This window comes from Engystomops pustulosus, chromosome 8, assembly GCF_040894005.1.
Source record: "Engystomops pustulosus chromosome 8, aEngPut4.maternal, whole genome shotgun sequence".
NCBI classification, from domain to species: Eukaryota; Metazoa; Chordata; class Amphibia; order Anura; family Leptodactylidae; genus Engystomops; species Engystomops pustulosus.
In genome coordinates, this window is record NC_092418.1 from 75,718,735 (window position 1) to 75,746,479 (window position 27,745).

Consider the following 27,745-nt stretch of genomic DNA (forward strand, 5'->3'; position numbering starts at 1 on the left):
TTGAATATGCTAATGACTCATTGGACATCTCACAGGTCATTTGCATACAGCTTTAGGAACTCATTGCTTAAAGGGGTATTCTCGTCTGGGCAGTCACATTCAGTTTGATAAATCTGCCATGTATATACATTTCTTCAATTAGATGTTATTAACAAAAATCTTCCTGTGTGAAGATAATTTCTCATAAATGTAGTCATATGGTCCCTTAGAGGACTCAATAGTGCATGTCTGGCCACCGCTGCCAGAGTGTGAGGTGGTCGTAACCGAGGAAGCTATCTGGTTTCTAAGGGACAACGTGGCTATGTTTATGGGAAATTATCTTCACACAGGAACATTTTTTTTTTTTTTTTTTTTTTTTTTTTTTATAACATCCAATTGAAGAAATGTTTACATATGGAAGATTAGTGAAACTGAATGTGAATGTCCAGACGAGAATACCCTTTTAAGTTTACAGGCATGTAGAGGGACAATGAAGGGGTAGGAGCAATGCTCTCTATTGGTAGTTTGGGAAAATCTATTTAGATTAGGGGGGGTTATTTTGCATGACGGGATGTTGTGGAAAGGCATTTTGAATCGATACTTGGAAAGTCTTACTTTTACTAATATTCGCATAATAACCTGTGGAAAGTCTATAGAATCTCTATCTAACAGCATATGGGCAGTGGCAGGTTTGGGAGTAGTTGGCTGTGTGTGCTGAATGCTTCTTAAACTGATGCCTGTGGTCCTTACAGTGCTGGCTTGTAACTTTTTTTAAAGCATAGTCATGTCGGTTTCAGTTTTTGTATAACCCTGTGTACGGTCTTAAATATAAAATTCTGTGATTATTTGGCAATAACCACTTGATTACTAGAGCTCCATTCATTTGCTTGGGACAAAGTTTGCCCTTCTGCACATCTGGAAGGCTAAAAGATTATAAATAGAGTTTTGACATCATAATCTCTCCGCTGTGAGGCTTCAGTAATTCTAATCACTATGGACATTAACACAGATGATACAGAAAACTTTTGAAAGATTAATGGTGAAAACGGGGTTTATTTGGTGTAGCATACACTTAGTAACTTATAGAAAAACCCATCCTTTCAGTAAATGTAGCAGATATTAGTAGTTCAGTGAGTGAAAATGAGGAGCAACTTTTGTTTTTCCATAAAATGACTTTCATACAGTCTATGTAGTCTCTAGTAGTTGGAAAAACTTCATTAAAACTTCTTTGCTATCTACTGTATGATTTCTATTGGAAACTTTCATGAGTGAAAAATCCCCCTCCACAGACAGGTTCCCTTCAAGGGATTAGGTCCTGAGTTCACATCTGTTTAATTTCTAATAAAAGGAAATAATAATTATTATTATTTGTATAGTGCTCACAGATTATGCAGCGCTGCACAGAGCTTGCCAAATCAGTCCCGTTCCCCATGGGGCTCACAATTTAATCAACATGTCTTCAGTTACTGTGATCCACAACCAGGATTGGTGGAACACGCGGTACAGCTGCAGGTTCTTCCATTTCCTCTTTATAGACTCGCACCTGTTCTGTGAGTTCTGACCATTCCTGGATTTTGTCAGCCTTTCCATCATAAGGCACTTGGATGAGATAGAAATCTTGTTGGGTCACGAAAAGAACCTTTTATATGTAGAAAGATACTGTACTTGTTTTGTACCTTTATTCACAAATTGAACCTTGTTGCCTGTTTTTACTTTGGCTTTTTTTTAATCTTTTTGCATCTTGGACCACGCCGTCCTGGCAATTAGATAATTGTGAAGCAGTGTATCCTGTTTTATGGAGCATAATTCTGGTACATTTTATTTTCATGACCCGCTTAACACTTTTTTTGCATTTATTAAAAATGCAGCTAAACAATTGCACAAATTTTGATGCAAATCGCCAGCTGCTCACAGCAGGGTACAGCTTTCTGATGTTTGTTCTTAAAGAGACATAGTAAGAGAAGTGCGGCTGTAATAAATGGATGCAAATCGTCTCGGCTCCCCCTCCTATACTTGTGCTGCTATAAATATATCCATAGCACCGGAGGGTACTATACATACTGCTTTTAGTGCTTACACGCCACAGGATCTCATCTGTGTATCCATTCCTGGCACTTTATTGTTATTGCTGTGTGTAACATGTTTGTTCTGCTGAGAAATATTTAGCATTATTGTAAACCTGCATTCCTCCAGACAAAGGGAAATGTGCATCTAAGCCTCTGTCAGCAGGTCGCTCATGGAAAAAGTATTTAGACTTTGTTTCTGAAGAATGTACAGTTTGTCAGGATGAATATTTTAGATAAAGCCTTATATGGGTAAGCATTGAGAGAATGACATTTCAGAGTGTTTGTGGTGTTAAATGCCAGGCATTTTTTGTTGAATTATATTCTTTTACAGTATATTTTATTGAAAGACTTGTTGTAGTGTCTCCTCCACTGACAGCTTGTGATGATAGTATATGAAACGGTCTTGTTTCTTTCCTGTCTTCTTTTTTATTACCTCCATGGGTTAAGTTCACCTGAGATGACACAACACATGATGCGCCCTGCATTTAGTTCACTTCAATTAATTTCTGTCATCTTCCACTTTCTCCAGAAATTACAGTGATGATTGATGAACTTGCGCTGTGCATATCAGGAACACGTATGTCTTCAGGTTATGGCTTTAGCTTTTCTTCATAGTCTTGCATGCTCTATCCACTGGAACAGAGCCTGCTGACCTAATCCTATATAATCCCAAATGCTGACAACAGAACATTAGAGTATAGGGGTTGCCTGGTTTCTGTAAGTAAGTTATTGATTGTGTAATGAAAAGCTATACAATTCTTTTCTGTTTACTTTTCTAGAGCTCTGCTGTCATTCTATAAGAAGCTTCATTGTTTACTTCCTGTGGATAAGTACCAGTGCCAATCACACAGGTGCAGCGCTCAGTATATCCCCGGTCATTTGATGTCACAAGGGTGCACTGCTCATTAATATCACAGAGTAATCAGAGCTGTGTGTAATACTGAGCCTGCACCTGTGTGACATCATATGACCAGGGACAGATTTCTATCCACAGGAAGTAAACAATGAAGCTTCCTATAGAATGAAAGCAAGCAGAGATCTAAAAACACAGTGAGGAAATGATATACAAAATATATTGGAAGCTTTTTTATTATAAAAACAATAGCATTCATTTGCTGAAATTGGACAACCCCTTATATGTTGGTGAAACTCTCCTGTTATGGAATGAATGCATGGAGAGACTCCCCATTATTCTCCCCATGACATGTTTATGGTAAGAGGCCTATTGCATTTCATAATTATGGGACCCATTACCTGTAGAACAACCTCAAAGTTTGTAACTTAAATTTGTAGTTTTTATTATTGCATTTTCTTTAGTGGGTGTAAGAGGACAATTAATATGATGCGTCTTTCCTACATGTAGTTTATGACTAGATCTGACGACTGTTGTGATTGATAATCGGTCTCCCCCATTGTTTATTATTGATACACAAGCTTACATGAAACAACATGCAGTGTTTGCACAGTCACTGGTGTTCAGCATGGTTGGAGCTGACTTGCTGGCATAAGATTATTCATTACGTATGTAAAATGGCAGAGACACAGCCAACTCTTCCGCCGTATTGAAGAGGATTTTCTAGGCCATCTGCTATCAAGTGCTAAAAATAGATTTCTTTATTTCCTCCAGGCGACATACCAGCTGGGGATCTTCCTGGTCATCCCAAGTTCCATAAGTCTGCAAAAACCACCATCTACCTGAAACCTTAAGGTAAGTCTCCTTATTCAGTGTTTGTATAGTTTTTACCCCTAGGAGGAGACATAATGGCTTGACCTGATTTTGTGTCGTGGAGACGCTAAATGGCCATTGACGCGGAGGTCAAATTCGAATAAACGGTTGAGCTGTAAAAGTTGTACATCATGGGTGAGATATTATTACACAGCAATACAAAATAATAAGTTTTATCAACTTATTTGTACCTCCTAATAATACCATTATATCGAATGAGTCTAAAAACTGCCGTCATCTAAGCTGACAGAAATAATAACTTATAGCGTTTAATGTAGCATGAAACAAAAAGATGTCATGTCTTCAAGTAGCAAACAAGACTCTCCTTATTTTGTTGCATACAAGTCCAGAGAAGTCGACTTCCTAACTCCTCTGTTAGTTATTTTAAAGCTAAAATACAAATATGTTATAAAACAAGAGTTAATTACAGGCACATAGATAAATCCGCATCTCGTGGCTTGTCTCGAGGACTGATGACGAGCCCGCTGCAAGCTCAAAAAGGCGTCTCTTATCTGTTATTTTAAAGGTGGGTTCATCTTCAGAAAACAAGGGACTTGAGCTAGGCTTAGTTCAGAGGACGTTTCCATTACACTCTCCATTTTTAGCAGAGGGAAATGGAAACTAAGAATGTGATTGGAAATTCTTAAACATTTGTTCCCCATTGACTTAAAGGGGTTATCCGAGTTAACTAATAAATTGGTGCTGGGGTGGGCTATTTAAAAATAATAAACCTGTACTTTCCTCCTTTGGCGCTGCCGATGTCCAGTGCCGCGGTCCGTTTGATCTGTGCTCCTGTTTGTTTACAGGGGCACAGAAGCCGCGCACAGGGAGCTTACGGCCGACGATGTGGCCGGCTCCTCCCATCCATCCTTATCTCTCAGCGTTGTAAACGCTGAGATGGTTTTGGATGGGAGCTTCCGGCCGGCCTTGTAATCAAACCGGCGCACAGATCAGATGAACCACGGTGCGGGACATCGGCAGCACCGGACGAGGTAAGTACACATTTATTATTTTTAAATAGTCCACCCTAGCACTGCCCTAAATTATGCCTAAACTCGGATAACACCTTTTAAGTGTATGGGAGGTTGCCTTCAATTAAATGTCAGCTCTATTTTCTCCACTATTTGACCATCTGATGAGAACAGAATCTGCTGAATGCATCTGTGAACTAATTCTTATCTTCAAACTGAACTTACATTAACATTAATTGGAGATAAAAGGTCACTCTCGCATTGGAAAACACAACGGGGAGGAGCTTTGCCAGAGTGTATATCTGTTTCCTCTGAAACACGTACGTTCTGGAATGAGCACCATGTGTTTTCCATGTTTATAATGCAAAACACCTGGTGATCATTCCAGAACCCATGTGTTTCAGTGGAAACGCGTATGCATTCTGGCAAAGCTCCTCCCTGTTGCGTTTTCCAATGCATTCACACACAGCGTAAGAACGCGGCCTCAAGCAGTTTTATTCTCCCCCCCCCCCCCCTTTTTATTGTGTAAATGTGTCCTATGGGTTTGTGTCGAATGGTAAAAATTTACGCTGGTGTAAAACTTTGGTTGTATTGTGTAGAACTCAGACCTGAATGAATGGTTATATTTATTATGATATATTCTAGTTTTACTTGTGCTTGGTGTGTAGAACATTTTAGCAGATTAATATTTTATGCAGTACTTTGTATTCTCATCCTTTACTTCAGGTGCTTAGCAGAGATTCATCCTTTTTTTTTTTTTTTTTCCCCTTCCCTTTTTTCTTTCTGGTAATGTCCATTCATCTGGAATCTGGTCTTTATAAATGTATATGTAACTAGGAGGTGTCTTTGGAGTAGTCAATTAATTCATCCAGAAATAACCTTTTGAAAGATGTAGATTAGTGGAAAAGACTTCAAAACACCAAAGAGATCTCCTGCGATGAATGTGCCACCTGGAGCGCCAGAATAAATCATTCTTTTTCAAGTGTGGTGGTTGTTGACCTTCTTTTCCTTTTTATTTTTATGTTTCTAATGTAAACAGAATCCCTAATTGCTAATTAAGCGCTTATTATAATTGACAATCCTGTGTACATAATCTGGTGTAATTGCTTTATAAGACATGTACATTTATTATTAGTTGGTATTTCTTTTCTAAAAATTTCTACTTGCTCTTAATATCCCATTTTATTCAGTACTGTTATATCTATTATTCTTTTAAATTCAAAGTGTTTGTTCCACCTTTAAAATCTGCTCTGAAAAACGCACATAATCCGCAGCCCATTGTTTGCAATACAAGGTCACAGCTGACAATTCCTTTTTTCATTACGATGGAGAATAATACGTCTTGATCCATCTTGCCACGACTGAAAGGGGTTTGCCCATGAAAGAAAATTCTCAAATTTCAATCCTCTAGTAGTGATTGCTTATCGTAGTGCAAACTCTTAGCAGAGACTAGCTAGAATTAGCGGTATCTGGAGGTTCGGGCTGCATTCGGGCATTGCGAATTTAGATGCAACGTCCAGGGGCTTGGCCAGAACGCACATGCGCATGCGTTCGGGAATGAGCACTACGTGTTTTGCATGTCATGCCCTACTGAAATGCATTATCTGACCGCAACCTTAGCCTACTGTTTCTTCCACAGTTACTACAGGCACAATGCAGAAAGTACCGAAGGAAAAAATCTGACAATTGGGTTTAAGGATTTGCTTTACTAAAACAAAAATTTAATTTCCCAATTATATGTAATAAAACTCCACTATATAATAATGACATTGGCTTTGTCCTTTTATTAATCTGCGATTGGTTTCTCCAAGTGGCATAAATATGCATTGTATTTGGGACATGTTCACACTTTTTTGGGTACCGTATGGGTTTTTTTTTTTTGTGCGTGATACTGCAGCAGTTCATCATGTAAAGTGACCATACGCTGACCCCCATATAGGCACATTAAAAAAATATCAGCATATACTTCTTGTGTGGACATGCTGTGGATCGGAAGTCATTCTTTCTATGTATTCTGATGAGACCCCCAGTGCAGGTTTCCTTCAAGCATCAAATGCAACAGAATTTCATCCCCCACCCCCACCCCACCCCACCCCACCCCATGGTGCAGTGGAGATAAAGCTGCCAGTAAGACAATGTAACAGAAGGGACTTTAGACTGTTGTACTGACATCTAGTGGACAGTATTAAAAACTACACTAAACATGTATTTGCATAACAAGTGTACAATATAATATATACATACATACATACATACACACTAATTGTCTAACCAATTCCTTAAGAGAGAGAAAACACATTTTTAATTCCTGATGTTTGTGACCTGGATCTTCTGCAGATCCGCTTGAAGATTATCCATATTCAGTGGAGATTGTTCTTTCCATGCAGCATTATAGGAAAGCAAATGCCTTCTCTCTCGAGCAGATTTTTTTTGGTATTCCTGCAAATTTGCTGCTGAAACTGTTGCACATCTAGTGCATAATATAAGTCTGTATAGGTTTCTGGCTGAGGAGAACAAAAGTTCCCTTTATAAATATCCATAAGACTTGCATGTCACAAAATGTCAGCTCAATCTTTGTATCCATAGCGCTATCCCTAGTAATGCAGAAATGTAAAATTGTAGTTTCTACAAAAATAATTTGTAATACATGGAGTACATACCAGTGGCATGGCTCTGAAAACTATCCTGGGTCTCAAAACCTTTCCAAACAAAAGATGTTTCACTTGTTAGGTGTCTAAACGTATATAGTAAGGGAAATCAGACCAGCATTACACAGAGTATTACGCACAGATTATTCATGCATATTTTTCCAGCTTTTTATTAAGACAAGTACAACTTTGAAGGTTCAGATTTAAAGTTACATGAATTGAGCATGGAAAATGTTTTTGATGGGGATCCTGGTGCTCTTATACCTATTAGGATCTGAATCCTATACAGTAGACTTGGAACATTCAATTCTGAATGCAGTCTTGTAAGTCTCATTGCACCAGCCTCATTTACTATGCTTGGAAAGTTGTATGATGGCATTGTGGATATTTCTATGCAGTGTCCTTCCAGCTTCTGTATAATATGTGGCCTCCCATTACCATAACAGAGTTGTCATTTATAGACTTTTGTTACTTGTCTTTGATTTTGATTTTTTCTCCCTGTCTGTATTATAGCAAGAAATGCCTTGAGCAGCTGCACTACATTAAATCTGTCAGTACTTCCTAAAATAGAAAGCCTTTGTGCCAAACCCCCCAATGTTCTCTTCAATTCTATTCTCACTCTTTGCCATCTTCTCATTTACACAAGATCAGCAGATGGTATAATGGTGAGGTGGAATAAAGTATAGTTGTGCAGCTGCTCTTAAGAGTACAGAGCACGCAATATATAAAGCCTGATCTCGGAAGATGAAATTGTGTATATGGGAGGAATTCACCCTGCAGATACCGGAGAATAAATGAGTGAACCTCTCTATGGTGAACACATGAGGTTATCTTAGATATATCATATCATAGTTTATATGGTTGAAAAAGGACATGTCCATCAAGTTCATCCAAGGAAGAGAATGGATTGGATGAGGATTTAGGGGAAACAATTCTATATAACCTAACCGTCAGTGTTATTTAGATGTAAAAAGGCACCTAGACCCTTCTTGAAGCTCTCTGCTGTCCCTACTGTGACCAGCGCTTGAGGCAGGCTATTCCAGAGATTGACCCTTCTCTAAGTAAAGAGAGCCTCAACAAGTCACTAGGAGTTGCAGTTTTTCATGTTATGTTGCAATGCTTTAAATGGTTGTCAGGTTTTATTTATATTTTTTTGGCAAGAGCCTTAAATGGATCAAGTCAAGTCCTCCGTGAATATTGGGTTGTACATTTTGGAGATCAGAGTGCCCCCCCCCCCCTCTTCATTTTCATTGATTTCAGAATCTATGATTTTGGGCACCAGTTTATTTCTATATAGGTTTAGAAGGGCTTTAAACAACACCATCACAAATCACTCGCACCACTCAAAATATTCAAAACTGCTTTAAAAAAAAAGTCATACAATGGCTGATGTACTCTGAAAATCACTCTGGTTCTGTGATTTTTATATTGGGTTTCCAAATTTTAGGATCGCCCTTCATGTGGCCCCAATCATTTTACTACCCAATCTTTAGTTTTCAAGACTACTATGCACATATAATTTGCTCATGTAAATTGCCCTGAAAATCAATGCAACAAATATGAAAAAGAATCTATAAGATTTCTGGCTTTAGCCTGTTTTCAGAAGGTCTTTTTGGTTTGAAGTAAGACTTTTTGAACAATCTTGTTTTAAAATAAGAATGGTTAATGGTTGTCCAATTCTAGGAGCATCAATTTATCCATATATTTCTATATGGTCCTGAAATGCATCATCTAAAAGCCTAAGGCTGCATTCACACGAACGTATGATCGCCGTGCCAAAGCCGTTCTCGCCATGAACGAGAGGAGGGGGGTTGACCCCTCCCTATAGCAATGCATGGCGCCCTAACATGGGGAAAGATAGGACATTGTCCTATCTTTTCCCCATGTATGGAGCGGTACCCCTACCCTCTCCATATCGATGCATGGTGCATTAAAACGGGGAAGGATAGCGCATTGTCTTATCTTTTCCCTGTGTACGGAGCGGTAAGGCACCATATCACTCTGTGCGGCCATTACTGTCTATGGGGGAGTTGTGTGCGGACATATATGCGTCTCCCCCCCCCCCCCAACGATCGTGCAAATTCAGCCAAAGAGCGTGGCTTCCCTTCTCCATCCTGCTGCGCAAACAGGCTTTCCATGCACGGCATCTGCATCCAATTTTACTTCCTGAACATAGCGTACAAGTAACAATGTATATGTACAGTAACCAACTTGTACCTCATTGTAACATGATCAGAAACTCCTCATCTGATTGACTGGACTGATTTCTCATATATCCATAATTTGGGATCACAAATGTAATTTTTTTTTTTTAGACACTCTATGGTAGTGCCTATTGGGAATCTTTGTAATATGTAAGCCTAAAATGCTTGTACAGAACCTATAGTTCTCATATAATACGGTATCACTTTGGCTTCAACTTTTTCATCTGCTTTAGTTTTTGGTTTTGGTTATTCTTGGATAAATAGTGCCTCCTTGTGGTGAAATGTTTTACTGCATTTTAGATTTCTACTGTTTTAAATTTTAGTCTTTCTCAGACTGCATGCCATTTCTTGGTAAATAAGGTTAGAAAAAGGCATCGGTTCATCAAGTCCAACCTATACTTTATATTGATTTGATCCAGAAGAAGGCAAAAACGCTCCAAGGCCGATCGTTGTTATGGCAGTGCCTGAAAGATGGCGTTTGTGATGTCTATGCATGTGCATAGGCTGACACTGCTAATACCCTGCAATAATCAGATGATTGCTTGTTCACTTCCCATGGTGGAAATTATAAAAAGTTCAAGTTGTTTAATAAAAAATAAATTAATAAAGCAATAAAAATCCCCATAAGCCCCAAAACAAATAGAGTCCTATAATGCTCAAAAACCCCACATATAAAGTATCACTGCATCCGTAACAACCTGTAGAACAAAAGTAAATAATTATTGAACCTGTTCGATGAGAGCCGTAAAAATTTTTTTTAAAAAACCCGCCAAAAATTATGATTTTTAAACAAAAAAAGTGCAAGAAAAAGTGATCAAAGAACATAAGTAATCCAGAATGTGACTGTTGCAAAGTACAACATGTCCCGCAAAATAACAAACAAGCCATCAACCAGCTTCATAGCCAAAAAAAATTTGATTTTTCCCGATATTTATTTGGCAAATTTTAGTAAAACATGAGAAAAAATATTCATGTATGGTATCCCTGTAATCGCATCAACCCATAGAATAAAGATAAAATGATTATTAGAAAAAAGTAAAAAATACAGTACAGAATTGATGCTTTTCTATAAAGTTCATAAAGTTTTAACAATAGGAGATACCAACCCCAAAATGGTAACACTGGAAAAAGTATCTCTTCTTGCAAAAAAATGCCATCACATGGCATGGCAACGAAAAAGCTAAAGTTTTATAACTCGCTGTGCACCCATAAAACAAGTAACTGCCAAATGTGGGGGCCCTGTACTCGGGGGAAATTGTATAACAAATTTTAAGATGGGTTTTCTCTTTTTATCTTTTGCAAATGTGTAAATTTTAGGGCTAAATGAACGTATAACCAACCAAATCGGTCCATTCCAAATTTCACTTCCATTTTGATTCAGTTAGCATATATACTCTAGTATAAGCAAAGTTTTTCAGCACAAAAAATTTGCTGAAAACCCCAAACTCTGCTTATACTCACAAAAAAAACCAAAAAACAAAACGTTTTGAATTATTTATTTATTTTTTTTAATCATCTGTATAACGGGGCGTGGGGCCAGCGCATAACGTGGTGGGGGCCTCCCACATAACTGGGTAGAGGGTTCATAGTATACAGGGGCGGCTGGCTGTATACTATGGGGGGGGGGGGCGGCTGGCTGTATACTATGGGGGGGGGGCGGCTGGGTGTATACTATGGGGGGGGGCGGCTGGCTGTATACTATGGGGGGGGCGGCTGGCTGTATACTATGGGGGGGGGGCGGCTGGCTGTATACTATGGGGGGGGGGCGGCTGGCTGTATACTATGGGGGGGGCGGCTGGCTGTATACTATGGGGGGGGGGCGGCTGGCTGTATACTATGGGGGGGGGCGGCTGGCTGTATACTATGGGGGGGGGGGCGGCTGGCTGTATACTATGGGGGGGGGGGGGCGGCTGGCTGTATACTATGGGGGGGGGCGGCTGGCTGTATACTATGGGGGGGGGGGCGGCTGGCTGTATACTATGGGGGGGGGCGGGCCGGCTGGCTGTATACTATGACCAATTCATTTCCCAGCCTCTGCTTATATTCGAGTCAATAGGTTTTCCCAGGTTTTTTTTTTTTTTTGTGGTTAAATTAGGGATCTCTGCTTATATTTGGGTCGGCTAATACTCGAGTATATACGGTACAATGAATATCTCAAGCAGTTAACAATCTTCCTAAAAGCTGTTTCTGATAGTTTGAGGGGTGCAGATTTGAAAATGGGTTAATTATATAGGGGGGGGGGGGTTTAATGCTAAATATTAAAATTTCATTCAAAACAGTACAGGCAGTCCCCGGGTTACATACAAGATAGGGTCCGGAGGTTTGTTCTTAAGTTGAATTTGTATGTAAGTCGAAACTGTATATGTTATAATTGTAGAGCCAGACAAAGAAATTTTTGGCCGCAGTGACATTTGGAGTTTCAAAATTTTTGCTGTAATTTGACCAAGAATTATCAATAAAGCTTCATTACAGACACCTTACAGCTGATTATTGCAGTCTGGGACTATAGTAAAGCATCCAGAGACCTTCACCAGAGGTCATAGTGGGCAGAGGGGTCCGTCTGTAACTATGGGTGTCCTTAAGTAGGGGATCGCCTGTATTTATCTCCAACATAATAGATTCTAAAAATACAGAAAAGCGATATTCAATTTGTAAACCGGCCAACAAAATAAATTATCAAGACATTTCAAAAATTATAAAAATGTAATGTAGACATATGGGAAATGTTATTCAGCAACTTATTTAGGTGGTAAATCTATCTACCTGTAAACACTATTATGTAGAATTTCGAAAATGGCAAATCTTTAAAAAAATTCATATATTTTTTTTTTTCTTGTAAATAAATGCAAAACTTATCAGCCAAACTTTACCACGGAAATGTGGGGAAAAAACAATCTCAGAATCGTTTAGATAAGTAACAGTGTTCAAAAGTTATAACCATATAAAGCGACGCAGGTCAGAATACAAAAAATGGGGCTGAGCCTTAAGCTACAAAATGGCTGCGTCCTTAAGGAGTTTATAACATGTCCGCAGCAGGCACCCCCAGCTTGAAAATTCCCCAAGAGTATTCCCCCTACTAATGAAATGCCCACAGCGGAGGTCCCATGAAAATAATAAAGAAAATACTTGCCTCCGGCACTCCCCTTCACCACGTGGTTCCGACTTCATCTTTTCTCATATTCCCTGCAGTGTGCGAAGAGTTATGGCATGGAATGGCAGATGGCTCATTGTAGCCATACTGCTCATACTAGTATATGGTAGGAACGATCTAACTATCTAGGGTTAATGTACCCTAGAAGGTCTAAGAAATTGTGAAAAAAAAAGTTTCAAAAATGTAAAATAATTAATAAAATATTAAATTCAAATCGCCCCCTTTCCCTAGAACTGATATAAAATATAAAAAACAGTAAAAATCACAAACACATTGGGTATCGCCATGCCCCAAAATGCCTGATCTAAAAAAAAATTAAAATGGTTATAACCAGCGGTAACCTCAGAAACGGGAAATGGCGCCCAAATGTCCGAAATGCGACTTTTACACCTTTTTACATGACTTGTAATGAAAAGTGACCAAAATGTCGCACAGTCCTCAAAATGGGAGCAATGAAACCGTCGGCTCTTTTCGCAAAAAATGACACCTCACACAGCTCCGTGTACCAAAGTATGAAAAAGTTATTAGCGTCAGAAGATGGCAAAAAAATTTTTTCCCTTTTCGTACACATCTGTTTAATTTTTGAAAATGTATTAAAATGCAATAAAACCTGTATAAATTTGGTATGACCGCGATTATACCGAACCAAAGAATAAAGTAGAAGTGTTATTATAAAAAAAAATGTGGTGTTTTTTTTTTTTTTTTTTTCAATTTTTCCACATTGGCATGGAATAATAAATAACATCACGGCAAAGTAAAATTTGTTACGCACAAAATAAGCCCTTACACAGCTCTGTACACAGAAAAAATGAAAAAGTTATGGATTTTTGAAGGTGGAGAGCGAGAAATGAGCGAAAAAACCCTTAGTCCTTAAGGTGTTACGGACATCCGACTTACAGATGACCTCTAGTTAAAAACGGACCTCTGATAATTAAAGGACATTTGGCCTTGGGCTGAAATGGTCAACTGGTCAAGAGGTGTTTGTCATGAAGGTTTGTTAATCCTTATTCCCAAATTTATGAAAATCCTATTGTCCCTGGAATGAACAAATACTTTACAAATATAAAATATACCTGAGTTGCATACAAATTCAACTTAAGAACAAACCTATATAACCTATCTGCCCTATACTGCCTGTGTGGGATCTGATCTAATGTACTGTACCCTCCTCTATTGCAGTGGGCACATTTAGAGACACAGTGCCCAAACCACAACCAAAACCCACTTACTGCAAAGTGCCAAAACGGTAATTTGAACAGGAATTTATTGCTCTCTGCACACACACTGCTCACAGCTTGCAATCATATCAGCGTCCTGAGGACACAAATACAGTGGAAATAAAGTTTGGTGTGTTATTTTAGCTTCTCTCCAGTGTCCTCAGAACAGAAGTAATTGTGGGGCCCTATCAAAATGATAATTTGGCTCTGTCCACACCTTCTTGGTTCTTTGGTATTTTCAGGCAGTGTAGGATGTGTGTTTGAACATAGAATTGAACATGGCATGTCCCGACACTTAGCGAACCGGAGCAGGAGGTCTTCAGCTCTGTTAGGGTGACAGCCATTGTGCCCACAGAGTGCTTGGAGTGCCACCGCTGGTACCCGTGGCATAGGTTCACCACCACTGCTCTATCGCATCCTTTGCACATTTTATCTCCACGTGGATTTGCTAAATCACTTACATTACATGTGTGCAAAACTATTACAGCAGATATACAGATGAAAGTTTAACTACTTTAACAGTAGATGGCGCTAATGTGTCATTTATCTTCCCATCCGTTCTGTAGCAAGTAGCCTCATAGACTCTCGTATCTCACAGGGATCTGTGAGCTCAATAGGTGTGAAAATTTGCTTCACACCACCTACCAAAAAAAATAAATCTGTTCTGTATATGTATAAGTCTGATCAACCGGTGCACAAATCTTTTAAAGGGAAGAAGTTTCCTGCGGTCCGTGAATATGGAAAAAAAACAAGAACCGTAAGAGTAGTTTGGTTTGGATAAACCTATCTTCTTAGAAGTGTCTCATGTTTAAAAAAAAAAAAAAAAAATTATATATGTCACAAATTTTGTCACTCGTGGGTTTTAATTTAAATATTTTCTTGCTTCTGATCTACTCCCTCGTTATATGCAAGTCTTGCAATATTACTTGCAGTGCTCTGTGGAATTGTATAGATCTTAAATTATCAGCTGCTAAAGTCTTTGCTAATATTTTATGGCTGACATCAGGATCCATATTTTATATCTTAAAATACTTTTAATGTCAAATACACTATTGGTGATGCCTGGTTTATGCAACCCTGGTGATCATGGAACAAGATTTTCCCTTATGAATAAAATGGCAATGTATTTGCACCACTGATCCCCATTCTGGTTCCTGCTGGGGGGATTATCCCTGGTTCAGAGATCCTGTGTATAGAGTTTCTATAGGGTTTTTCTATAGTTTTTTTTCTTCAACTCCCTTTTAATAAGTATCTGAATATACTATTGTGATGCTGTCTTTATGTACTAATACATATCAGTGTGTGAAATGTGATAATGATGTTGTTCTGCATCGCTAAAAAAATATTAGATGTGAAGCTGGTTAGTGGATTGGAAGGAAATGTTAAGCCTCTTGCCTTGTTCCCCTGTGCTGCTCTCAGTTACCGTGTATGATGCTGGATTGCTCAGCAAGTTGTCTCTCTGGGTCTGCTTAGGATATGAATGATGCCACAGGAGGGTTCAGCGTCACATGGACCTCTCGTGCCTAGTAGAGATGTATTCCTGAGCATCTGGATTAGGAAGAGTGAGAGCTCATGTGGAGGAGGGCACTTGTGCGCTGGGGATGCTCATTGAGGGTTAACTGCCTGCTCTGCTACTTGCTATAAAGAGACTGGTACCCGGATAACCAGGCTGTCGGCTTCAGTGCTCTGACCCTCTGTACTTGCCATGGCATCCCTTTTGGTTAATACCTGTTACTTGGGAAACCTTTTTAGCCTTGTCCGGCGCCGTTTTAAAAGAAGAAGAAAGAAGCGATCTGAGAGGAAAGGTAGGTGCTCTGCTTCTGGCTCTTGTTACATGGGGTTTGTAGCTGTTCATAACTATTACATACCCTCTGCTGATTTATGTGTAGAGCTGGCAGTGTGCATCCAGACATTTCCTAAGATCCTGTGTTTTAGGCTCTTTTATCACGTTATTGAACTTGTGTCTTTGAGGATTGACTTGTATGTATACTAACCATTCATGGACCTATCTTTGGAGCAAGGGTGAAGTGATTCAGTCACAATCGGCTTTTCATCTTTCAGCCCTACATCGCTTGTCAGCTGTAATTTACATATTCATACGTCTCACAGTAACCATTTCCAATATGTGTGCAATACAGAAAATGTATAGATGCAGATATATATTTAGATTTACAAAGTGTTGTCATTGTTTGAAATGTTGTGCTTTTTTGCTATATCATATTGGTAGCATCCCAAATCCCCTAAATTGTATCATTTAGCTTTAGTCTGTGATCTTTATTCTATAAATGCCAAATACCATTGTGTAAACAAAATGAAGTGGACCCTATTACTGTGCTCCTGCTGAATACTTATGGAGGTGCTCAGGATTTATACAGCTTGTCTGGTCATTGTCCTCCTGAATCCATTCTGCTCCGAGGGTATTGGATTAAGACTTTCGCTTCCAGGCAGTCATTTGGATAAAATGCCAATTTTTGTTGTTTACCTAAGAGAGTTAAGACTTTAGAAATGGAATAAATGCGTCTTATTTTGTTTGGAAATTCAAGCTTTCAGCAGCTCCACAATGGCTTCTGTGCCATAGACCCAAGTGTCATCCATCCAGTGCTACTTGTAGGTTTATGAGCGGTTACTCTAACAAATGGACTTTTCTACATCTTCTATTTATCAGTCTTGTCTGAAATAGACTTTCTCTGGTGACTGTGCACTAAACTTGATAATGTCTTCCTCATCACAGTCCTACTACTAAACCCTACTCGTGTTCTGCTTTTTGTATTCCAAATCTTTTTGGGCACTTTGGATTTTATTTAGAAGTTAAATTCTTATTAGTTGTTTGGTGTGAAGCTACAGATGACAACATACAGCTTCTATGGGCAGTTTTTTTTTATTTCACCTTGTAAAATTCCTATTAGCTGCAAAATAATATTGCATGAAAATGAGCAGATTGTTATAGAGATATGTGTAAGGTGTGTTGACCTAATGGCCGCTTCACCCTTTGTTGCAATTCCTGGTTCACAGACCCTAAAAAGTGGAAGCAAATACAGCTGAATGCGTAGTACACAGACAAGACTACAGAAAAGCGGCACAGATGGGGTAGACCATCTAAAACTTTGACCATAAAAAGATAGACTAGTCGACTTACAGCTAGTTCAGACCTCAATGATCATCAGCTTATGAGAGCCCTGAAAACACTTCAATGTGTTGCAAATCATGTGAGACAGTTTTGCACATAAATTACATAAATAACCCTAATTGTGACATATATCCTTTAGTATATCTGAAGCTCTGTCTAATATTTTGCCACGTTTTTGGTGCATTTTATAACCTGGTGAAGAATCTATCGTATATCTGCCCGGACAATTTTTTTATTTTTTTTTTGTCAGTTTTGGTTAACGTGCTTTTATCTTTTTTTTTAATAAAAAAAAAAAAATCAATGTTCCTGTAGTGACAGATTTGAACCAACAAATTGTACTGTATATATTGTGCATTTGTAACTATATCTTTGTGCCACCCATAGCAACTTTTTTTTTAAATGGTAAAGTTTCTTATAATGCAATAGTGACACAATATAGCTATCGTAAGTTAGTATTCTGAAGCTGGATCATATACTGCATGTAATGTAAAGTGATGTTCCTCACATACTGTGTGGGACATTTATCTTTAGCACTAGAACAGTTTTTGTGCCATTTTACAGCAAAAAAGTAACATCACTATTTTCTGAAGTAGTTCCCTATGTAGATTCCCCCCCCCCTCCTTGCCCCATCCCCAAACTGTTTTTACCCAACTCTGGTGTGTAGCCTTTGCTTAAATAAACTTTTATTTGCATGAAGAAGAAATAAATTGTAAGAGCTACTGGGGGAGTGGAGTAGCCTCAGAAAGCTTTAGGGGTGAAAGCTAGTCCTCTCCTCCGTTAGCATGTGAGCTCTGCGTAAGTGACACTTATGATAAATCTCCCCCACAGTGTCTATAAGTATCAGCTATCACAAGGTGCAGGAGCAGCTGCACAGTATGTGATGAGCAGTAGAAAAGAGTATTCTCTGCTGTGTGAGATGCTAAGGGTCTCTTGAGAAGCTGAATTGAACTGGCATGCTTCAGTTCGGTTGCTCAGCTTTTGGGCTAGTTATCCTGCAAATGCACACAGATAGTTTGCTTGGGAGCTGCAGAGGTGTAACTGAGTCATAAGTGCAGTCTGAGCTGCAGTAGTGGGCATAGAAAGTAGCGCAAGATCAGACTGGGATGGTAGGACTGATTGGGAATATGGGAGCTGCTTTGCATTCCCTATTGTATGCACAGGCATGCGGCTTGTTGCTGGATACAGTAAGAACAGCAATCACCTCATCTGCACCTTAAAGAAAAACCTGTCACCACATTTCCACATATAAAGCTTAGTCGCAAGTTCCTATAGAGCCCTAGTAACTGACTGCCTTCTTTCAGCTAAAAATTGTTTCCTTCACATACCCATGAGTCAATTTTATCTTGTATTTACCTAGAATCATAGGGGGGAGGGGGTCTTGCTTGGCCAGCTCCTCCCATCTACTTCTCCTTGTGTCTCTTCACACTTTCTCACTATTCAGCAGTTAATGTCATGTGATCAGTGTGATGTCATCAAAGGTCCTGTACCCTTTACATTTACAAAATGTACCCCTTGTATGTATCTGATGACATGATATCACAGCAGCCTGCATGGACCTTTACCCCTGTCCATCCTCCATAGAGGGTGCTGTGATTTCATGTGATTAGATTAAGTGCAGTACAGTTTGCTAATGTTAGGAGGCTTAAGGAGCTTATGTGATGTCACATGACATGAATGTAACAAAAGGCAGAGTTGTCAGTAAAAATGAGGGGGCGTGGTTTACTGTCAGCCTGGGAGAGAGGAGAGTCAAAGCCAGAAGACACGAGTCAGAAAATAAATTGCAGTTGCATTGGCAGCTAATTTTAGGTGATATTGGGAGTACTTGTAACCCTTAAAGCCGGCATTGTTAGTCAGGGTGGTAGAATTCTGCTGACAGGTCTTCTTTAATCTCCAGCTTTTCCTTGCATATTATATAATTTCATGGAGATAATCTGCAAGGAGACTGTAGTACTGTTCTGATGGGCTACACTGTGGAGGAAGGAAAAGGAATAAAAGTAATCGGCTAAGCAGATCTAAAATGACAAAAGGCTAGAAAAAAATATTTATAAAACTAGCACTTTGAAACCTTTAGTGTTGCTAATTGTGCTGATCCAGAATTAAAGAGAACCCGTCATGCAAAATAACCCCCCTAAACTAAATATATTTTCATAAACTGCCATTAGAGAGCATTGCCTCTATCCCTTCATTGCCTCTCTACATGCCTGTAAACTTAAGCAATGAGGTCCTAAAGCTGTATGCAAATGACCTGTGAAATGTCCAATGAAGCATTAGCATATTCAAGCTGTCCACTCTATTCATGAGTGGGAGGCACAGCCACACCCCCAGTGCATGACTGACAGCCTGTATAATGATGTGAGGCTGTATAATGATGTGCTTCCTGGTGCTGGAGCCCCATGCAGCCTGTGTGTGCATGTGTGTGTATGTTTAGGAGGGATACAGCAGCTCCAGGCAGCCATGTTATAGCAGAACATGTCAGATTCATGTGTAGCTGATGTCTGTGTCTCTCACCTGTATATTAGGTGGATGCAGCATGTCAGCAGATGCAGCACACACACTAGCCATGCTTTACTATACATTACACACAGACATGAGCAGGGGGAGGGGAGGAGAGGGGAGGGGGAACAGGGGTGACATCACTGCCTCTGACCATGTGACCAGCCTCATTTACATGATAAAAAATAGATGATTTTACAATGAATAATGTATGAAATAACTAGATAAAGGCTGGGATGGGATCCTTGTGAGCTGCTCCAACAGTTAGTGGTGATAGGACTAGTGACACAGACCTGTTGACAGGTGTCCTTTAATGTTCTTCCCACTAAAATTGTATCATGTTCATGAGAACATTGTGAATATGTAGTTCAGTGCGACAGTGGGCTTGTCAAAGGATATAAAGTGCTTAAGCGCTACTTATTTTAAAAGGTTTTTTTTTTTCCCCTTTAAGTAGAAATTGTGCTGAGCTGTTGAATCATTTTAGTTTTTGTGCTACTTGGCTGGTCACCACAGGTTATGATAGATTGTCCATTATAGAGACGCATGAGCTGAATGTTTTATACAGCAAGCAATCCACATCCTATCGCTGAGCCCCCCATTTCCTTTCCGACAGATTTAGAGAAGTAAAGTCTTATCAATGTGTGCACCATGTTTTTGGTAAAAATACTGGATCTATTGTACCTATACGGTTGCCAGTGACTTACACATATACCTCTTCATACTATGGACATAATGAAGGAAATCTGCAAACTTGTCCTTGTGTCTCTAATTCTCACTGGAGTAGATTTTTTTTTTATATATATATTTTGTGGCAAAGTCTGATAATGGGTTAAAGGACTTCTTTACTCTCTTGTCAAAAGCCATCAGGTTTCCCTTTTCACCAGGTCCCACATCGGTTCCCACTTAGGGAGTGAAATGGAAATAATGTGGTACCTAGTTAGGAAGACACTTGGGGACCTTGGCACAAATTACTACTGTCACAAACATTTACTGCATCTGTGGAGGATGAGGCCGGAGCACACACTAAATGTCCTTGAATCTCATCGGCCTAAATGAGTTTTGTTATTGGAATCGCTAAGTAATTTACCAACCACTTTACTAGCAGAATTTCCAAAATCCTAAAATGGTGTTAAAATGTTACCACTTACTAAATATTAGTATTTTACTGTACATGTAAGTCATATCCTGAACTTTTTTCCCTTTTTGTCTTGTCTTGTGTCACTTACATTTACCTTGTAAACTTTTGTCAGAGACAGAGTACTGTCTAATGCCTTGGTCTGCTTTTCCATGTAATTACCTCTAGCTTAAAGGAAATATGCTATTTGTTTTTATATATTGTGAACCAAATATACCTTGAGAATGCTGTAGCGACGCTGATGCAGAAACATGTTGATTTGATCCCTGATCCAAGTGGTTTTCTCAAAAAAAAAAAAAAAATTATAAAATTCGGGACCTTGGGAAAAGCTGGGTTGCATACTGGCTGCTGTTCAGGAAGCTCTGTGCTGTACGTTTATGAACGGTCCAGACAGGACTAATCAACCTGTGCTGGGTGACTCATACACAGCAGCTGGGGGCATGGTTCAGTGATTGATTACTTCTGCCTGTCTGGGACAACACATTGGTTACAGCATTCTCTGAGCAGTCACATTGGCGAAAGAGCCTCATTATCATAATTTTATAATTTTTTTTTTTTAGCAAAACCAATTCGATCAGGGAGTAAACAAGCTATGTTTCTGCATCATTGTAGCTCCAGCATTCTCAAGGTATATTTATTTCATTATGCATAAAAGCAAGATTTCCTTTAAGGTAAAACGGAAATCTAAATGGTAGTGTGAACTTAACCCAACATGGGGAGATGCGCTAAAACTTATGCACTTGTGCACTGCTTAATTTTGGGGCATGAGATAGCCTAACTCAAGGCTGTGTGTGAGAGGGGATGAATCATGGTGTAGGTGTTCCCAATCATTTTATTGTACGTCACAATAATGAAACTGCCGTATATAAACCCGAGTATAAGCCAACCTGAGTATAAGCAGAGACCCCTTATTTTAACACAAAAAACTGAAAAAACCCATTGACTCAAGTATAAGCCGAGGGTGGGAATTGCATTGGTAACAGCCCCTTGTAGCATACAGCTCCCCCCCCCCTTTCCCCGTTATATAGCCTGTCGGAAAAAAAACAGTGTACTCTCCTTCAGTTTAACGCCAAAAATACAGGTTTTATTGTGTACAAAAAAATATACAAAAAAGATGTTTTTGCCATCTTCTGACACTAATAACTTTTTCATATTTCAATGCGTGGAGCAGTGTGATGTGTCATATTTTGCAAAATGAGCAGACATTGCTCATTGCTACCATTTTGAGGACTGTGCGACATTTTGATCACTTATTACATTTTTTTATGTCATGTAAAATGGTGTAAAAGTCGCGTTTTTGGACATTTGGGTGCCATTTTCCGTTATGGAGGTCACCGCCAGGGGATTTGGGGACGCGGCGATACCTAATGTGTTTGTGACTTTTACTTTTTATTATGTTTTATATTAGTTCTAGGGAAAGGCGTGATTTGAATTTTTAACATTTTATTAATTTTTTTAATTTTTAAACTTTTTTTGTTTATTTTTTTTCACTATTTCTTAGCCCCTGTAGGGTACATTAACCCTAGATGGTCTATTCAATGTATGCTGGACTGGAGGTGTGGTGTGTGTGTGGTTTTTTTTTTTTAATTCTATGTTACCTGTTTATGAAATGTGCACATTATGTGCTTTACTAGAATTACCGTAAGTAAGTTTCTCGAGTCGGCTTATATCAAAGCGTTATAACAATCCTGTCTATAGACTCTCATAGTCTGTGTTTTCAATCCACAATTCTTCTTTTCCCCCCCCTTTTACATTTCCATAACCCTGGGAGCCCATAAAACTCCCAGCCTGTCCCTGAAACACAATTGTGGTGATAGATCTTATGCGATTTGTACAATGAATCATTCCCACTTTGCAGGGTAAGGTAGCCTTGAAGATGATGCAGTTTTATTCCACATTGGAATATGATACTTGAAAAATGTATTCATTACAGCAAAGTTTAGCCAGGCGTGATATCGAGCTCTGCTATTATTCTCATCTGCATTTTAACTTGATGGCAACTGGCTGGTAATCAAGCCTGTCACTCTACAGAATATGCTGCTACATTGAGTAATGCTTGAGGTCGCTCCCAAGTGATCATCCCCATTGCATAGTATTCACTCTATTCTTAGCCCTTTATATTCTAACTACCTGTAATTATGCTATGGCTGATGCAGGCATTGGATCTCTGTAACTAACACTTTCTGTTTTCAGTTTTTTTGTATTGTTGCTTGAGGAATTTTATTTTTCCTGATACTTGGGGGTCATTTAATTGACTTTTTAATTTATTTTCTGTGTTATTATGCGGTTGATGTACACATTTTGTAACTTGCAATTTAATTTAAAAATAGATTTACTGTACTTTTGTGTGTAGATCCTATTGTATATATAATATCTATAGACTGGGAATATTTTTTATTTTTTTTTGCCTCTATTCACTACATACTCCTTCAACCCTATGTTGTGAGTATAGGAGAAGATGGTGATAATAAAGGGTAAATGATGTCAATGACAGAAAGAAACCCAACTGTTCCTGCAGCAACCTAGAAAGACGTCTTCGGTGGCGTGAGGTGCACATCCACACGAAAGACAGTAGGGGGATTTAAAAATGCACTTGCACCACAATTCTGGTGGTTTTGTGCCAAAAACACTGTCTGTAAAATGCCTTGCACCACAGTTATCAAGGCTTGCAAAAAATTGTCGTGGCTTGCAGGAATTTGTCTGTGCCCCCAAAATTCTAGAGCATGGAGCACAGTTTAGACCAACTAGAAATAGCAGCAAAAGACTGGTGTTTTCTAGCTAGATCTGGCGGAACCTGAAACACATTGTAAAATATCCCTCCCCCCGTGGGTATTGAGATAATAATATGGCCCAAATTTGAAGGCTGTCTTGCTTTCTGCAGACTTTCATCATTAATACACCCCACCCCTGATAATTGCATACTCCTTTATAGTAATGCTTAGAGAAATCCTCTGCCGGCCACTTCCCTATCTATATTCCCCATCAGTGTGGAGATGGCATGAAGGAGGATGTAATCTGAATTGGTGGCATTGTGCTTCTATGTGTGATTTAAGGGCTTTTATGTCAAAGAAACTGTCGTACAAGTCCTGATAAATGCCCCCCATAAACTTGTTTTCCCAAATTCTTTTTTCATTCTGTGACCTGAAAATGCCCCTTTTAATATTACAACATTCATATATATTATAGCCAGGACTTTAGAAATTTCTGGCAACATGTAGTTGTGTCTTTGCATTTTGTATTGTATGATGATGAGACCTCAACCACACTTTGTGTGCCTCTTTTTTAACATAACCCCCCCCCCCCACAGTACATGTCTGAAGCATATAAACATAGTTAGTTCTCTGCTTGCTGTCCTTCTATAGAAGGCGTCTATTCTTTACTTCCATTAGATGGAAATCTGTCTATGGTCACACATGTGCACGGTTTGGTAGTATCGGAGAGTAATCAGAGCTGTGTGTCATAACGAGCTGTGCTCCTGTGTGACCATGGTCAGATTTCTGTCCACCGGAAGTAAACACAGAAGCTTCCTATAGAATGACAACATGCAGAGATCTAGAAAACCATGAGGAATTGATACAGAAAGTTTATTAGAAAATTGTATAACTTTTCATCATGCAAACTTCAACATTTATTTGCTGAAATTGGAATAACCTTTAATTTTGGTCAACCCATTCATTTCTATTAACAGATAATAAAATGTTGCCATAGCTGTGTATTTTGTATAATGAGCCATAATGTATTTTCTTTTCTTTTTGTAGGCATCATCACGAAAGCAATGACAGAAGGTAGGAATCTTGGAATTTTTTTTTATCCTATGTCAGTAGCAAAACATTTTCCTAGAACTGTTTAAATATGAAAATCCCCAAGTAACTGCAGACAGAACAGAACCACTAGAGACACGAATGTTTAGCTTTTATTTGCTTGTTCCTTGTTTTTTTTTTCCCACTCTGTGCCTTTGATCTGACACTGGGAAAGCAATGTTGTATATTAAAAATGATAAAGGAGCTCATATTATGTAGAAAAGGGCAAGAACAAAGCTACTGGTGCTCTTGTGTATTCTGGAAGCTGAATGTGATTGCTGGTTGTATTCCTGTGTAAATAACTTAAAGAGAACCCGTCATGCAAAATAACCCCCCTAAACTAAATATATTTTCATAAACTGAGAGAGCATTGCCTCGATCCCTTCATTGTCCCTCTACATGGCAGTAAACCTAAGCAATGAGGTCCTAAAGCTGTATGCAAATGACCTGTGAGATGTCCAATGAAGCATTAGCATATTCAAGCTGTCCACTCTATTCATGAGTGGGAGGCACAGCCACACCCCCAGTGCATGACTGACAGCCTGTGTAATGATGTCAGGCTGTATAATGATGTGCTTGCTGGTGGCCACGCCCCCTGCAGCCTGTGTGTGTGTGTGTGTGTGTGTGTGTGTGTATAGGAGAGATACAGCAGCTCCAGGCAGCCATGTTACAGCAGAACATGTCAGATTCATGTGTAGCTGATGTCTGTGTCTCTCACCTGTATATTAGGAGGATGCAGCATGTCAGCAGATGCAGCACACACACTAGCAATGCTTTACTATACATTATACACAGACATGAGCAGGGGGAGGAGAGGGGAGGGGGAACAGGGGTGACATCACTGCCTCTGACCATGTGACCAGCCTCATTTACATAATAAAGAATAGATGATTTTACAATGAATAATGTATGAAATAACTAGATAAAGGCTGGGATGGGATCCTTGTGAGCTGCTCCAACAGGTAGAGGTGACAGGACAAGTGACACAGACCTGATGACAGGTGTCCTTTATAATGGTACTAAAGAGGTTACTTCATGCTATATTGAAGAACCACTTGGTACAAGCCTTTTCTCCTGTCCTCACAAAGCATTTTTAGGGTGATCCCACATGTGGCGTTTTGTACAAGGTTTTTGGGCCGTTTTTAAGGAATCCGTGAAAAACCGAATGCGGTTTTGAAAAACACATGCGGTTTCTGAAAACAAATGCGTTTTTGACCAGTTTGAATTAAGAGAATTGGTCAAACCAGTCAAAAATGAATGCGTTCGCGCCGCCATGTGTGGCATCACTTTTAAATTAAGACAAAAAATTCCATGGTGCATCTGACTCTTTTGGTTCTATTTTGGTCAAGTAGAACAATGGCTACTAGTCTGCGTGGTGGTTTCATAAAAGCAGTGGTCCGTGGAAACTGTGTTCATCTGAATAGACTCCTTATAGTCAATGGATGTGTGAATTAGCCCCAAGGGTCAGGGTTCAGCCAAGCCTGAGCTTGAAGTCCACACAGTCACCTTTCACATTTTTTTATGTGTTCTGTGTTTTGCATCAGTTATTTTGATCCGAACCAGGGAAGCAACTACAGATGAGTATGGTGTAATGCAGAGACTTGCACTTCTGTGAGTTCAGGCACAATAACTGATACAAAAACTGAGGATGGGTTTACATGTGGCGTTAATTAATGCATGTGTTTTAAAACACTTCTCCACTTCTGATGAGGAGATTTGCCTGATAACATTGTTAATGTTATGTTAACACAATATTGAAAGCAAACTTATGCATTAACAGTGTGTTAACACATGCGTCTTGTAAACGCAATGTTGACAGCAATGTAATCGGGCAAATCTCCTCTTCTCAGCTTTTCTGATGCGTTAATGTCACATTAGCATTGGTTCTAACAAATGGAGCCTCATAACTCGGTCACTAATCAAGTTGATGAGACAATAAAGAAAAAGTACAGTTGGTTCAATATTATCACACAAATGTTAAGTTGCATTTTGTAAACACAAATGTTAACAGTTATTTAGTTCAGCAAATCTTTCTTTAGCTGTTGCAATAAGTTTTTAAAATCAACTCATGCGCTAGACCCTTTGGTCTAGGCTCAAAATTACTGATTGAAATGTTGGTATGAACTGGCCTCAGGACTAGTACATAGACAAGTTTGTTCCAACAAACTCGCTCTGTGTGTCTGCTGTATTTACCAAGCAAATGTTCAGGCTGAAATGTGCAACCAGCATTAAGTCCTAGACACAAGATCGCAAGACAAACTTAGAAAATCTGATGAGTTTAAAATTTCTCAGTCATACCCATATTTATGCAAACCGTGGTACATGTGAGTAACTTACTGGGGTTACACCTAAAGTCTGGAAATATAAGCATATTTATTTCTTTTGCTTTGATTTTGTTTTGCCAAGATGTCCATATTATAATGCTGGGAGAAGGGGGGGTTGCATTGTCTCCCCAACAAATTGGACATTAGACATCTCTTTGCCAGATTGAATGAGCGATAATCCTTTAAAGTTTTCTGCCACTGTAAAATTGTAGTGTTAGCTGCATAAAATCTGCATTCATCAACCTGTTGAAAAATCGCTGATATAATGAAAAAGGAAACTCATGCCTCAGCAGTTGGGAAGAAGCATGGCATCATTTTCTAAGCCTCACTAGTCAGAATGGAAGATGAGGAGGCGCAACAAGCCATTTCCTACTGAGCCTGGAGGAATGATGAGTAGAGGACCCCTGGTGTGTCTTCAAACCTGTTCTCAATCCAAGTGTAAATTGTCTGATTATTTCTAAGTGAAAATGAGGTTTTCAGGTGAGGGTGCGGTCACACGTCGCGTTTAAAAGCACATTGCAATAGCTTAAGTGAGATTTGCCTAATTAACCCCTTAAGGACGCAGGGTTTTTCGGCCGATTTCTCGCTCTCCAACTTCAAAAATCCATAACTTTTTCATTTTTACGTGTACAGACCTGTGTGAGGGCTTATTTTGTGCGTAACAAATTTTACTTTCCCGTGATGTTATTTATTTTAACATGCCCTGTACTGCGAAGCCGAAAAAAAATTCCAAATGTGGAAAAATTTTAAAAAAACGTCACGTGCGTCACGTTCTTGTGGGCTCAGTTTTTATGACTTTCACTCTTTGCTCCAAATAACACGCCTACTTTATTCTTTGGTTCGGTGCGATCGCGGTGATACCAAATTTATACAGGTTTTATTGTGTTTTAATACATTTTCAAAA

At 39.1% G+C, this 27,745-nt stretch overlaps 1 protein-coding gene across 3 annotated transcripts in view; it reads left to right on the plus strand.

The window, feature by feature from the left end:
* Positions 1–27,745, plus strand: part of ADARB1 (adenosine deaminase RNA specific B1) — a 61,742-nt gene that overhangs the window by 10,218 nt on the left and 23,779 nt on the right. For 2 of the 3 annotated variants that reach the window (XM_072121289.1, XM_072121288.1), the window contains exons 2-3: positions 3,673–3,753; positions 24,476–24,502. In XM_072121289.1, coding sequence (XP_071977390.1) covers positions 24,493–24,502 — 10 coding nt within the window. In that variant the 5' untranslated portion in view covers positions 3,673–3,753; positions 24,476–24,492. Of the gene's footprint in view, positions 1–3,672; positions 3,754–15,533; positions 15,768–24,475; positions 24,503–27,745 lie in introns of those variants that run through there. The other variant, XM_072121287.1, reaches the window with a different exon arrangement.